This window comes from Octodon degus, unplaced genomic scaffold (assembly GCF_000260255.1).
Source record: "Octodon degus isolate 3935 unplaced genomic scaffold, OctDeg1.0 scaffold00027, whole genome shotgun sequence".
Taxonomy (NCBI): Eukaryota; Metazoa; Chordata; class Mammalia; order Rodentia; family Octodontidae; genus Octodon; species Octodon degus.
In genome coordinates, this window is record NW_004524603.1 from 8,391,196 (window position 1) to 8,406,019 (window position 14,824).

General features: G+C 41.0%; 1 protein-coding gene across 1 annotated transcript in view; it reads right to left on the minus strand.

The window, feature by feature from the left end:
- Cntnap2 (contactin associated protein like 2) overlaps window positions 1–14,824 on the minus strand; it is a 1,699,165-nt gene that overhangs the window by 1,142,314 nt on the left and 542,027 nt on the right. Inside the window, 1 exon segment of the mRNA XM_012514194.2 lies at window positions 12,474–12,623. Within this exon segment, the coding sequence (XP_012369648.1) occupies window positions 12,474–12,623 (150 nt within the window).

The window sequence follows — 14,824 nt, forward strand, 5'->3', positions numbered from 1 at the left end:
GCTTCAGCAGTGGAAAAAGCTGACTGATGGGCTGAGTAAAACTTTGTCAATATTTCTTTCATTAAACATTAATTCCAGTTGACTTTCTGATAGTGTTTAATCATAGGAAAATACATTTGTTTTTGTTAACGTTCTAGTATGTGCCCCTAATTCACTGCTCAGTGCTTTTAACCTCACACCATTGTCTTGTATTCGTTTTCTAGACAGTGTGCGCTCTTGTCATTCTTACTTTTGTCTTTAAAAATGTAAAAAATATTACTATCAAAACCTCATGACTATCTTTCTTCTCTTTGTTCTACAATCCCCAAATTATAAGCTAAATTAGTGCTTTTCAAAGTGTAATAATGACAATCACTGTAATCACTGAGGGATCAACTCAGCAGTTTCTCAGAATAATGAGTTAGGGTATGACACAGACATGCTACCCCCAGGGACACCACCAAGAGAAAGAAGGGCAAATGCTGCGGCAGAAACGTGTACAAATGCATTCCTACCGGCATTATTCATAAGTGTCAAATGTCAAAATTGCTAAAGACCCACCGGCTGGTGATGGGATAACTCAAATGGCATATGTTGTTTATGGCCAAATAAACAACAGAATATTATTTGGCCATAAATAGAAGTAAAGTGTTGGTACATGAATTGAATAAACTACATATCAGGAAACTTTGAAACCATTATGCTAAGTGTAAGCAGCCAATCATAAAATAGAACTTGTTACATGATTCCCTTTATGTAAGATGTCCAGAATAGAGAAATCTATAAAGTCTGAAGGTGGATTAGCAGATATCTCAGAATAGAAAAGTTCAGAGTGACTTTAGTGAGATGGATATATCCCTTTTCCTGGATGAAAATGACCTAAAATTAGACTGTGGGGGGTTGCTATGAAATTATGTGACCATACTAACAACCATTAAATTGTACACCTTAAATGATAAATTTTGTGGCAGGAGAAAATCAATGTACAGAATGGTTTCAAAAGAAAATGGAAATCTTCTCAATGACTGCTTAAAATGTAAGTTTCAGGACTCTACTTCACACCACTTTAACTTTTTTTTGCTGAAGACACAGGCCAGGTTTTATTTATTTATTTTTGAACACTCTAGAAGGTTCTTATGCAAATCAAAATGTGAGAGCTTGTTCTAAACATGAGTCATCTTAGCAAACATCCCAAATCTCTACTTGTGGGTCTCCGAATATCCTTTTGCACTAGCCTAGCAAACAGCAGAATTACTTCTCTTTCTTCTAAGCTTCTGTAGAGCATTCAAACACCTGCTTCTCTCAGCCTGAGAGCTCACATTCCCACCCTGGGGCTTGACTGAAATTTTTCTTCTTTTTCATATTTCAACAAAGATTTGCACACTGTGCCGTTAACTCCACGCTGTCCGGAGCCATTCCCTCCTTAATGTGCAGTTTCTACCCTTCCAATATTTCTTTCTGTCAAAGATTAAACCCAAACCACATATACATATCGAAGTCTAGAGTCACATTAGTTTGTCCAATAGCCTAGAGATAATAAGAAAAATTCTGAAGGCCTTAAGGGATTTTGTTTGATCACAGATTGCTGAGCTGAATCCCACTATTGAGAGAGAACTTGCAGGCCTTATTTTTATTTGCACACTGTTTTAGCCAATAAAAGTCTGTGCAAAGAGAAGACGTGTCTCTTCAGAACCTGAGCTTTTGTCTTACAAGTGACCAGCACCACCCGGAGACCCTGTGTGACGGCTCATACCCGTCATCCCAGCACAAGGGAGGCTGAAAACAGGAGGATCACCATGAATCGGAGCTGCATAGTGAGACCATCTAACAACCAAATACATCGAGAGAGAGAGAGAGAGAGAGAGAGAGAGAGAGAGAGAGAGAGAGAGAGAGAGATGAATTTTGTGGCTATGACATATCACATGTCAGGGTTGGTACACAGGTGGTGGTGGTGCATTTTTGGCACCACCTGTAACCACAAAGAACTGAAGATCAGAAGATCCAGACAGTGGAAAGTTTAAAATATTTTGGTGCAAAAGGTCTTTACAGCAATAACACTTTAGGACCAACCTTTCGGCAGCCTTGAATGTTAGTATGAAGGTGTTTTGCCTTAATTCCCAAACCCTCTTCTCACCTTGGGAGTCTGAAAGGACTTGCATTCTCACCATGAGAGACTCAGGCATTTTAGGATCTTCAAGGTTAAAAAGCCTCACGAAGTTCTCTAAAATTCCTTTGGAGAGTAGAGATACTGATTCTTAACTACTTGAGTAGCAGTTAGAAGTCAAGGTAAGTGGGAACTCAAAGTAGAAAGACAAATTGGGGAGAAAAAGTAGATTAACGGAGGCTCTTCCATTTGGTTACTCCACAGGTAACCAGGCTAGAAAAACTAGCTTCCTTTCCTTAAATTGGGTCTTCTCTAAAAATTCAACAACTACAACAAGAAGGCTGCATGACCAGCAAGATTTTATGTTCTAGCTCGGAGATAGTTTTCATAAAAACTGCTGATTACATGAAAAAAAAAAATACACACACAAGGAAGCCAAATATACAATAGAATAGTATTGTGGTCACAAGCACTAAATTCCATTTGTGCTTTGTTTCTGTGAATACAGAAACAGTATTTCAAGTTTTAGGAATTTTTAAAAAAAAATAGTGGCAGTAACATTATAAAACATAAAATTAAAAATAAGCACTTAGAACACTTGAAACCTTTGATTAGAAAACTGTTAAAGCAACTCCTGGCCTCTGTAAATTAAACTAGACAATTGATTCTGATGTCATTTGTGTCTCACATCAAGGGCATACTGCAGTACTCTGTGATGGTTAACTTTTTTTTTTGGTTGTACCAGGGATCAAACTCAGGACCTTGCACTTGCCAGGCAAGCACTTCTTCCACTGAGCTACCTCCCCAATCCACCTGTGATGGTTAACTTTGTGAGCCAACTTGAAAAGCTTTTAGTGGGAAACCTATTCAACTAGATATTCATCTAAATGTGGACAGGAAGCTATTTTGCAGATGAGGCGAGCTTAACTCAGTTTCTTTTAAGAAAAGGAGATTACCATTGATAATGTCAGTGGGCTTCATCCAACCAGTGGAAATGCCCTAAGAGCAAAGGAAACATTTTCTTTCTTTCTTTCTTTCTTTCTTTCTTTCTTTCTTTCTTTCTTTTTTTTTTTTTTTTTGGGGGAACTGGGGATTGAACTCAGGTCTGTGCGCATGCCAGGGAAGCGCTTATTCCACTGAGCCATCTCCCTGGCCACCAAAGGAAACATTTTCACATGCACAAGTTTTGAATAACGTGTTGGTGAGAGAATCATGCCTATATTTACCGCAGGGACCCTCAGCTCAATCACCACCTCCACAAAAAAGTGTATTTATGTAAATAAATAAAAATGATAACTTTACAAAGTTGAAACACATGGAAGCAAAAGTTGTAAGTTCTATGAAGCCCAAGATTACATCTTTTTTGTTCATGCTATATTGCAAGCCTCTGGTATAAGCTATACAGGGGCTCCATAATCCCTTTAGATATAAATAAATGATAGTAGATTTCAGTTCCATAACTGAAAAGATAAATGGAAAATAGAAACATCAAAGAATATTTGGAAGCACAGTCTAAGGATTTGAAAAAAAGCAGGCTCAGAAAAGGATAAAAAAAGATTTAGTCTTATTTCAGGTAGCAAAGAGAAAATTGAACATTGGTCTAATTATGGTTCAAGTTTGAGGACTTTAATTCTCAAGACAGAAACCATATTTGCTTTCTTTTGAAGCTATTTCCTGTGCATGCCTTTCCTATGCCAGACAGCAAACTTGCTCAGCATTTGTGTGATAAATGTGGAGAATTTATTTATTGCCAAGTAGGGATTTACACACAGCCCCGGGTGTCAGGATGTTCTTCTGAACTCTTCTTGCTGTTGTCTTACATGAACAACTCTCTGGAAACTTTTGTCTTATCTGTGACTTCCAACCTGCATCTTCAGTTCAAGGGACACATGCTTTATGGAATTCCAGGGTGAGTACAGGAACTCATTAGGATGATGTAATTTACTATTAATCCTGGATTATTTTGGGAGGACACTAAGTTCTAAAGAGACCTTCAGAGCATTTTATTTTGTATATATTGTTGTTTTATCTCCAGTGTTATTATTGTAAGTTCTCTCACTGAAATTCAAGGGCAAATAAAAAAAAAATTCCCATAATTTCCAGGCTAACTGGAGCAAGAAAGGCAGATTCTCTCCCCTCGTTCCTGGCCCTACTCCCGGACTCCCTTACTCTGCCTTCATTTTGTCTTGGTTTTGTGCTCCCCTCCCTCCACTCCCCATGCAGGTTGCATATGCCTAGGCTGTGCATCCTCAGGTGCAAGCCAAGGTGATTGATGTCTCTTCCTGTTTAACTCCCCTCCCTCCACTCCCCATGCAGGTTGCCTATGCCTAGGCTGTGCATCCTCAGGTGCAAGCCCAGGTGATTGATGTCTCTTCCTGTTTAACTTTGGTTTTGTTTTGTGCAAAGGCTTCCCACCTTCGTCATTCCTGAGTTCTCACTTTTTCTTCTGTCAGGCTCTTCTCTAGTTTAGTTTGATTTTGAACTTCCATATGGGAAATAGATAATATAAAATCAGGAGCCTGAATCTCCTTTAAGATACCTGGTAGGAGACAGCTCTTTTTTAAATGGGGAGGGAATCAAGAGATGGAGGAAGGGCTGGCCAGATAGCTCAGTGGATTAAAGCACCTGCTTGGCAGACTCGGGGACCCAGTTCAATCCCTGGTGTGCCCTGCTAGCCCCACCTCTGGGGCCCACTGAGGAGACAGACTGGGTGTGGTGGTGTGCCCCTGTTATCCCAGCTTTTGGGAGGCTGAAAATAGGAGGACACTATGAGTCCGAATTGTGTTGTGAGGCCCTGTAGACCCTGTACTAAACACATTAAAAAAAGAGAGAGAGATGGAGGAGATGAGAGGGAGGATAGGGAGGCAAGAGAATGAAAACTAATTAAAATGGGTCATATTCCTATACCAGCTGCTCACAAGGAAGGTAACCAAGTTGGCAAACATGTACAAATAAAAAAAAAAGCTTAACAATGAAAACATACAGTAACTCCCAATTAGCAGGAGTTATGGAAAAGTTCACTTAAAACTTATGATGATCAAAGCTATATCTTCCAACACGATGTATTAAAGTTGTAAACTCAAGGCCTGTGCCTGTGGCCTGATTTGGGAAGAGGATCCTGTCAAGATGGCCAAGTTATGAGGAGGGGATGGTGACCAGGTTGTCCTGATCTCTTGTGTGGTGTTCCTCCCAGAAGAAAATCTGGACACAGAGAAAGAGAGAGGAAAAGAGACGGAAGCAGAGCCTGAAGGAACATTTCCATAAACCCAGCAAGCCCAAGGATGGCTGCCAATCATGGCGGCAATGCAGTGGGTGTGCAAGGCAAGCTATTCACTCCCAGAAGCTTCTGAGAGCCTGGCTAGGTGGACAACTGGGTTCCAGATCTTCAGTATCCAGAACTGCTGGAGAGAAGGCCATGCAAAGGTTAAATTGCTAACCAGGAAGGGACCTCTGCTGCGCTGGAAAAGCTATATTCCTAGTGCTCTGAAGTCACCACAGCTGAGGCAGCCCACAGGCTGCTGAGGCTCCCCGTTCCAGAGCAGTAAAGCTGTCAACCTTAGAGATCAAACAGGTCATTTAATTAGCAAGATTTACTGTCTATGTTCTTACTTCCAGGGTGTCCTTACTGGCCTCTGGTGTGTCCTCTTCTTTCTACACCTCCTCTATCTGTACCTTGTCATTACTTCCAGAACATTTACTCCTGAGTGCTTTCCAACCTTCCTGGATTCCCCACAAACCATACTCCATCGTCTCTTTTTTAATTTAGGCCATTCACATACATTTGTTTTGGGAAACTGGGCCTAGGTCAACTTGCAGAAATAGACCACGATAGAATTCACTCAACTGTTTTAGGCCCCTGCATAGTGGTACTCTGCTGCCACAGCTCTAGGAAGCTGATACACATCTTAAATAATACATAAATTGATACATTTTCTTGCATATCATCTCACTTGCTAAATATTTCTTGTTCCTGTTCTTTTGGAGAGCAGCAAAAGGAAGCTGGGAAACAAATTTCCAAACGATAGATTTTTATAGGTGAAACCTCAGGCCTGAGGAGTGGGCCCTAAATTAGGTGATACGAAGCCCTCTACCTACCCTGATAATGGGATTCTTTAGGAGTCTCTCTTGAAGGCTTGTTCATAACTAATTTATGCTGCTGTGCCGGCCCCGCCCCCGGCGCACACTGAGATGGCAATTGAGACTTGTGTGGTAGTGAGCGCCTGTTATCCCAGCTCCTGCGTGGCTGTAAACAGGCAAATCACTATGAGTCTGATCTAGTAGTGAGATCCTGAGCACCCTGTACACCCTTCACTAAAATACAAAAACAAACAAAAGACTAATTTGTGGAGTACATTAGAATCTTAAGGAAGCATTTACATGTTCCAGTATGTGCAAGACTCTGGCATTGTCCTATACCAAATGTTTAGGGAAGACGAAGACTAGAAATCAGCTGACAATGAAATGGCAGGAAGATCAAGAGGGTGAAACCCTCCCAGGGACATTAGTTTCCTCATAGAAACAGATATTAAGAGTGTTCATGTTCTCTGTCATGGTTTGGGGTTTTTGCAAGGGGAACAATATGATACAGGATACATTTTATAATATTTTATAAGGAATCACCCAAGAATCATACAAGAAATGCAGGAAACATGTCCACAGACTAAACACTAAAGAATACAGCTGAGGGTCTGGATCCTAATATCCTGCATGAGTCCAGCTGAAATCCTAGAGCTCATAACAGTGCCTTCCACAAGTCCAGCTGGAGGCCTGGAGTCCACAACAATGTCTCATGCAGGCCTGCTTTATAGATCTGTGCTGGGAAAGCACAAAGGTCAGCGGTGGCAGCTAAAATGTCTATGCCAGTGGGATGAAGGATCTGTGCTAGCAGGCTGAGGGGATCTGCACTGGAGCCAGAAAGCAATGCTCAAGGGAAGCACCAGAGCTCCCTGAAAGGTACCACAGTCATCCTCAGTGACAGTGAGGTCTCAGATTCCTCCAGTGATACAGAAAGCTGAGTTCCCATCAGGAAAGCCAATGTGCCAAGCTTCACAAGGCTCAGCAGTGCACCATTTTTACCTGCGGAGTGAGGAAGCGACGCTCCAGATGAGAACCAGAGCTCCTCCAAAGTTCATTGGGAAAGCCAGCATGACAAGGCCCTCCAGCAGAAGAGCCCAAGAGAACTAGCAGCTTCCAGCAGCTCCAACAGCTTCTCCAAACAGCACCCCCAACAGCATTTTGGCAGCTTCTCCTGTTTTACCTTTTATGCTGCTGGCAACAATCCTCAGGTGGGCCTCCCACACCCAGCACTATGCTAGTTCATTTCCTCTGGGTGTAACAAGCTGACTGCCAGTTAATCCATTACATCCTCTCTCTCTCTCTCTCTCCCGCCTTTTCTCTCTCCCTACACACACTGTGAAGATACCATGAGAAAACAGCTATGTAAAAACCAGGATGCAAACCTTTGAGAGACAGTATATTTGCCAGCCACTTGATCTTGGAGTTCCAGTCGCTAGAACTGAGGGAAACTTCGGTGCTCTAAGCAGCTCCCTGTGTGGCTTCTAGCAGCTGGAACTGATGAGACAGCTCTCTCCTGTGGTTCTGGATTAGTAACTAGGGAAGGCTGTGCCCTCTGCTATCCTTACAGATTCCACACTGGCACTCCCTCTGGGCAGCTCTCTACCTCTTGTCGCTGTCCACTCCAACCTGCCCCATGCCCCCTGCCTCCCGTGTTCCTCACAACTCCTCTTCCAGTAAAACCAACCCCAGAACTTCACCACTGCTGTTCCATTTCTATTTATGGGTTAAGGAAGGGGAAAGATAAAAACAGCAAGGCTGAAAAAGGGTAGAAACTTTAAAAATCTTCCTACTCTCCTAACCATGGGCTCTAGACTGTGTCCCAGAGCCTATTACTAAATAATGGGTCAATAAACAAATGCAATTGTCATGTTTGTTATTCTCTTGATTATCGAAATTAATGGAGTATGACCTAAATGAATTCTGGTTGAGAGGTAGAGAAGAAAGCTAACCCCTTTTGTGGGAAAGGCATCGCAAAGGACTCATCTTTTCTTATTCTGAGTATTTGCAAGCAAGAAGAGAGAAAGCCTGTCCTTAGTACTTACATCTCTGATCAGGGGTGTTGTTAAAGAGGACTGAGGTTTTTCCTGGGATTCACAAGGGGTGATCACAGAGAAGAAAATGTACACCTCAGTGTGTAGCAAGTAAGCTTGTGGGTGAAAAGAAACTGAGAGTCCAACAGAGATGAAGTACAGACATAACTAGGGAATGGATATAAAGTTGAGTACTGGCGACCTTTACATAAGGCTTTTAGGGAAAGGCAAAATCAGACTATGTTTTTTTTTTCTTTTCCATTTTCTTTCATGTTTTCAGACACTAAGGAGGTAACCTTCAATAGCACAGATGTTGATAGGAGGCCTTTACTTGAACAATACTCTGAAGATTCAAGTCTTTCTTGGGAGACATCATCTTTGGAATTCTTTTCTCCAGATTCAAGATAAGTTGGAAAGATAATCAGCAATTTGGGTCCCCTAAGGTCAAGCCCTGGGCTTCACAAATTATTCTATGCAACGTTCTCAAGAGAGGTGATATGGCCATGTAGTAGATGAAGGAAGGCAGATAAAGCATCAAAAGATCCATCCAAGGAGTAGCAAACCTACGTGAATCAGGTATGCATGATTCCAAGGCTTATGCTTTACATTCATGTCAATTCTTTCTACTCTAGTATTTAAGATGTGCCTGTGATAGCATCTGCAGCTCACTGAATATTTCACAACACAGTGTGAAGTTGTGTCATGTACCTGTGTGCTTCAGCTGAAGGTACAACTTAAAGGCTGCTCACTTGGGCCTGGGAAGCCCCCAGCTGGAGTGGGACATGGCTCTTAGACCAGACTCACTGCAGCCACTTGGGAAGTGGCTGCTGGCAGGTACCTGCTGTCTACTTCCAACCAACTTAATGAATGCCAGATTGGATTTTTGTAAGTGAAATACTGCTTTCTTTGTGAGAATCAATGATAGAAAACAGATCTCAAAGCTAAAATTAAATATAGTCAGTCATTTGCAAAAATATCTTAGAGACTCCCCACCCTTGAATGAAGATGGCACTAGAACCCAGTGAGGGCTGTGGCCTAGGTCCTGATGCGTGGGGCTGGAGCTGAGCGTTTTGGAGCTGACACCAGTTCTAAGAGTGGCTGAGCCCCAACCGTTCAGGGTTGCTGCTTTGAGAACATTTTATCCCAGGCCTGTAAAATCAGGGAGCTGGAGAGTACCTGATCATACGACACAGTTTGCATTAAGCATGTTGTACTTAACTTGCTAATAAATGTAAAAGCACAAGAACCTAGTCTATGAATGCTTTTGTTCCTCTCTGGCTGGAAATCTATGCGGGATTCGTTGATTCTCATGCATCTGACTTTCTAGTGGTTGATGTTATCTCTTAGAAAGAATGTAAAGATGTGTATGTAAAATAATTCTGTCTGACCTGTAATTCTGCTCTTCAGATTATTTGCATCAGAGTCACTTGAAATTGAGAATTCTTCATTTTCCCAAAATCTTATGTCTGAAAGCTCTAGAAGCAAGGCCAGGGATTGTATTTGCTCTGTAATAAGTTCGTTGACTGGTTCTTTTCTATGCTGAGGATTCATTCAATGAGGATAGGATCAAAACGCATCATGACCGTGTGCTAACAGTATACCACAAAAGCAGACCCCAGATACAACAGGAAGCCATAATTGCTAGATTTGAACACCATAATCTGAAAAGCAGTAATACATAGCGCACCATAAAGTCCTATGCCTCGTGACCTCGATGCCACAAATGTGCGGTTATAGCTCTTTGTTCATTCATCTAGATCAAGAGAAATAGAAGCTGTCTCAGGCATTCAGCGAATCTATCCACAGGTAATAGTTTTCTAGGGAAGACACGGTTAGAGATTGTCAATAGGTTCTCAACTCTCAATTGTGATCCGTTTCCCATGACGGCTATGAGGCCTGTTGGTCAGGAGTCCATCATAGTGACTATGTGTTGGGAGGGAAACCAGTTTGGTTATTAAGTGGCTGTCTTTTCTTTCCCATCAGTCAGCCTTGGTTCACTCACTTATAAGACATCCTGTCTGACTTTCATTTACTCATCGAATATTTACTGAGAAACTCTGTAGAATCAATGCGGTCTCAGCTCCCAATGAAGATCGTGATAGATTAAAGCAGTGCAGAGCAAGTTCAAGACTTCTGTCTCTCAAGTCGTCACTGATCAGAGGAGGAAGGTGCCATCAGAGGTCTTGTATTCAGAAGGTGGCCACACACTTAATGTCAAGTCGGGAAAGCTCCTAGGGCTTCTGCTTTTTTCTCTAGACAACTTGAAGCAAAATGTTTGTCTTGCCTATTTTACATAATTTACTAATTCACTCATAAATATTCATAGGTCATCTCTTATATCCCCCAAATCCCCAGTGGATTTGCGAGGAAACAATTCAGATGACATAAGCTCTCATGTAGGCCTACTCTAATAGCCAAAAGGAGACCAAGATACATATCATGATCCATAAATATGTATTTATATAAAAAGGACTATGCAACTATTTATGGAAATATTTTCAAACGCAATGACATATTTACATGTATTTTTGTTTTGTTTTGGATTTTTTTAAATGTATTTTAGTACAGGGTCTATAGGGCCTCATTACACAGATTGCACTTGTAGTGATCCTCCTGTTTTCAGACTCCCAAGTGCTGGGATTATAGGCAGGTACCACCATGCCCAGTCTTGTACATGTATTTTTGAAAATTTAAGACAAAGCCTTGCTTACGGATATGATGCATGGCTCTTACATTTCACATTTCATGATTTTGATAAGAAAGACAATAATCTAATGGAAAGATGCATTGATCTAACCTAGCACTTTAATAAAACATGTCTCCATATTTCATTCATGTTAAAAAAATATCATTTTCTGGCTAGATGCATTTTTCCACTTAGAAGATCTGCCAGGCCCACACTACAGTACTCTTTCATCCAGAATAGAACTTGTCATCTAGATTTTTTTTATTTCGTGCATTATTTTCATAGTTTGTGAATGAAGTATTTGGAAATGATGGCTTTTCGTAGGAGGTAACCCACAGTGGGCAGTCCCCAACATGGCCCCATAATCCCTGGCACTGAACACTCACACCTTTGTATAATCATACTTCTTGCAGTATGGTATAGGTTTACTAATCCACTTCTAACAAATTATATAAAACAGGTATCATAGAAAGGCACTTTATTATACCATAAAGAAAGAGTAATAAAAAGCAAGAAGGTATTCCATGTTGGGAATATTCTTTCTTGCTTTCTGACTTTTCCCTTCTCTCCTCTCTTTTCCTTCCTTCTGTTTCTATCTGTCTCACACTGTCCTTCTCCTGTGAAAACAGCAGAAAATGTCTGCAGGAGAGTCATTGCAGAGATACACTGAATGGAGAACCGAGGAGTCCAGCCAGCAACAACAACCCATAGGACATGTGAGAGATTTCAATCTAATAAAACATCAGAGATAATTAACTCATAAAGGAAAAGGAAGGCTTATTTTGAGTACAATTTAAAAATATCTGGTCCATGACTGGGCAGAACCATAGCTTTTAGCCTGTGGTGGGGTGCTGGGTCCAATGACAGACTGTAAAGTGGAATAAACCACTTATCTTATGACCAGAAAGGAAATATAGAATTTGAAAGGGGCTGGCATACCACAGTCTCCCCCAAGGGCGCGCCTCAGGGCCTGAGGACCTTCTGCAAGGCCCCATCTCTCAACAGCTCCACCAGTAGCACCAACTTGGAGAGCAAGGTGTTAACACATGGATTATCAGGATGCATTCAACATCCCAGCTCTCTAAGCGCTTGTGAGCCTATGGGAAGCATTCCCTTCAGTTCTGAAAACTTCCAATCATGAAGCCACAGCCAGCAATTTGAGTGCAACCTAGGGACAGGCCCAAATTAGCACCACCCGGCGAAGCTTCTCCTAAATTCTAATCTAGAGTCTGTGAAGTAAATGTTTGCTGCTCTAGAAAGTAGACTGTGGAGCAATTTGTGGGATAACCAACATATACTCCCAGGACCCAAATCTGGAGGATATTATTACAAAAATGAGTGAATTCTGAATCTCTTGTCTTATACTCTAAGAGCTGAGTCGGACTCGAAACATAGAGTGACATCACATGGATATGTTCATCATGAAGAAGCACAAATTTTCAATTGTTTTTAATTCCTTGGAATTATAGGCTGCTTTATCCTTTGATCTGCAGCATGAACTATAGATGCTCTATTAAATACAAAATAGTTTTGTAATCACATCTCACTGAAATTGCATTTTTTAAGCAAAGTTAACCAACAATAATGGCCTTCTTACCTCCAAAGAAGTACCTCTCGCCAGTTTTCACTTGAAGAGGACTGTTGGTCCGCACTGCTGACGCCTCGTCTCCATCAATGGTGAGAATAGCAAAATTTTCCTTGGCTAAGAAACGAACCTCGTGCCACTGTCCATCATTCAACCCAGAACCTGGGGGGTATGAAACAAGACTTGGTTCAGTTGGACAAGATTTAAATACATACACACTTTAAATACATACAATTTAAATATATATATATTATTTGCATATGTAAATATATAAGAAAATTTGTGTGTACAGTTTTTTTTACTACATATACACATATACAATATATATGTGTCTATCTATATAAAATTTTAAATTAACAAACCATCATTGTATCATATTTATGGAGTACAATATGATGTTTTGTATAGGCGGACACTGTGCAGTGATTAAATCAATTAGCATATGTACCATTGCACTCGCTTGACGTGGTTGCTGTGTCTGATGCATTTAAAATTTACCCTGTTGTTTTAAAACAAAAATAATTCATTATTACTAGCTATAGTCAGCCAAGGAGTTACTGGTCAAAATGAGAGGAGGAGTGAACACAACTTTTCAATAACAAAGTTAGTACTTTAGATTTCGTCAGGTATTTTCATCCAGGAAAGTACAGTGTTGCTTGTCATTTTGATTTTTCAAAGTTTCTTTAACATCACAACCAGTTCTTTCTTTTTTTCTCTTTCTTTCTTTCTTTCTTTTTTTTTTTCTTTTTCTTTTTTTTTTTTTTTGAACAGGGGATCGAACTCAGGCCCTTGCGCTTGCCAGGGAAGTGCTTATTTCCCTGAGCCATCTCCCTGGCCCCCGATCATAACCAGTTCGCTCTTCCACTGGACTGAGTAAAGCACGATGCGGCCCCATCAGGTGAATAAGTAGCACTGGGATCTACTGGACACTTGGGAAAAAGAACAGCTGCAGTAAGGCCTCACGGGAGGTGAAGGGGAGATATTTCCGCTGAAGAACTTATTTTCTGGACACATTCGCCACATTTCACTCTTGAATAAGAAAATAGACTTACACTTTTTAACTTAATATCTGATTTCCTTTCCATGACTGCATTTGTAATTGTAATTTGTATACACTAAGTACTACAGAAAAATACGCATTTAGTTACCTGTGATAACTAGCTACTAATGATCATGGGAACAACAGTGATATTTTCTGATTACTTATAAACAAGGCATTGTGGTAACTTAGTAAGTTATTAGTAAAAAAAAAAGCAATAAAATAAAACAACAACATCTACCAACAGCAGTCACAGTTCACTGTTTCCTAATACACAGATATTTGCAAATAGACTTTTTTCTGATGTATTTAATACAGGGTCTACAGGGTCTCACTACACAGATTGAGCTCAAAGTGATCCTCCTGTTTTCAGCCTCCCCAGTGCTGGGATCACAGGCATGTGCCACCACACCCAGTCTTCGTCACCCTCTCAGCTAGCCCCGGGTATGGGGCCCACATGGTACACTGGGAATCGAACCCTGGTCCCTGAGCCTGCCTAACCAGGTGCTTTTTAGACATTCTTTTGATCTCTACTAGATCGGATGTGGTTTAAAGTTTGTGAATAGCTTGCATTCATTTTACCAAGAATAAATAAAAAATGAAGGCACAGACTACAGAGGAGGCATAGGGTACAAGTATCAGGAGAGGCTAGGGAACACCGAGAAGCCCAAAGAGTCAGAGAGTCGGGCACTTTGTCCAGCATTGTAAAGGCTTATTTTATGACAAAAGGGACAGATTTTGTTCTAGTCTGCTCCGGATGGCATCATGTAAAATCCTCACAGAGCAGTTCCTTGAGGATGCACTTCGGTGTCACCAAAGCACACTAATAAGTAAGGATATTTAAAAATAGAACCCGAGTAAATCAATAAAGCACAGATGAAAGGTCTGGGCCCCTGATAATTCACACCGGTGTCTGTGAAGTGCATGCAGGACGTGGCCAGCTCACTGTCACTTGTTTTTGCATACTCCATGAGCTAAGAATGGTTTTTACATTGTTAAAAGATTGAAAAGAAATCAAAAGGGAACTAACACTAGCTGGCATGTATGCATTTCTGAACTGCAACGTTGGGTATCTCTATAAAACTTCATTGAAATATAGTCGAGCTCACTTGATTAAGTATCATCGTTCTGCCCTATAAGAACCTAGTCATAAAGCTGCCCTGGAGGTCACATGACCTTGAGGCTGAGACTATTTAATTCCTAGTTTTCTCCAGAATAAGCACTACCTAGCTAATGATTGCTTTATGTCATGAACCATTCTGGCCGTAGCTCCAAAGTTCAGGAAGACCTGTTGAAACTTAGAAGATAGTCAGGTGCCTGTATA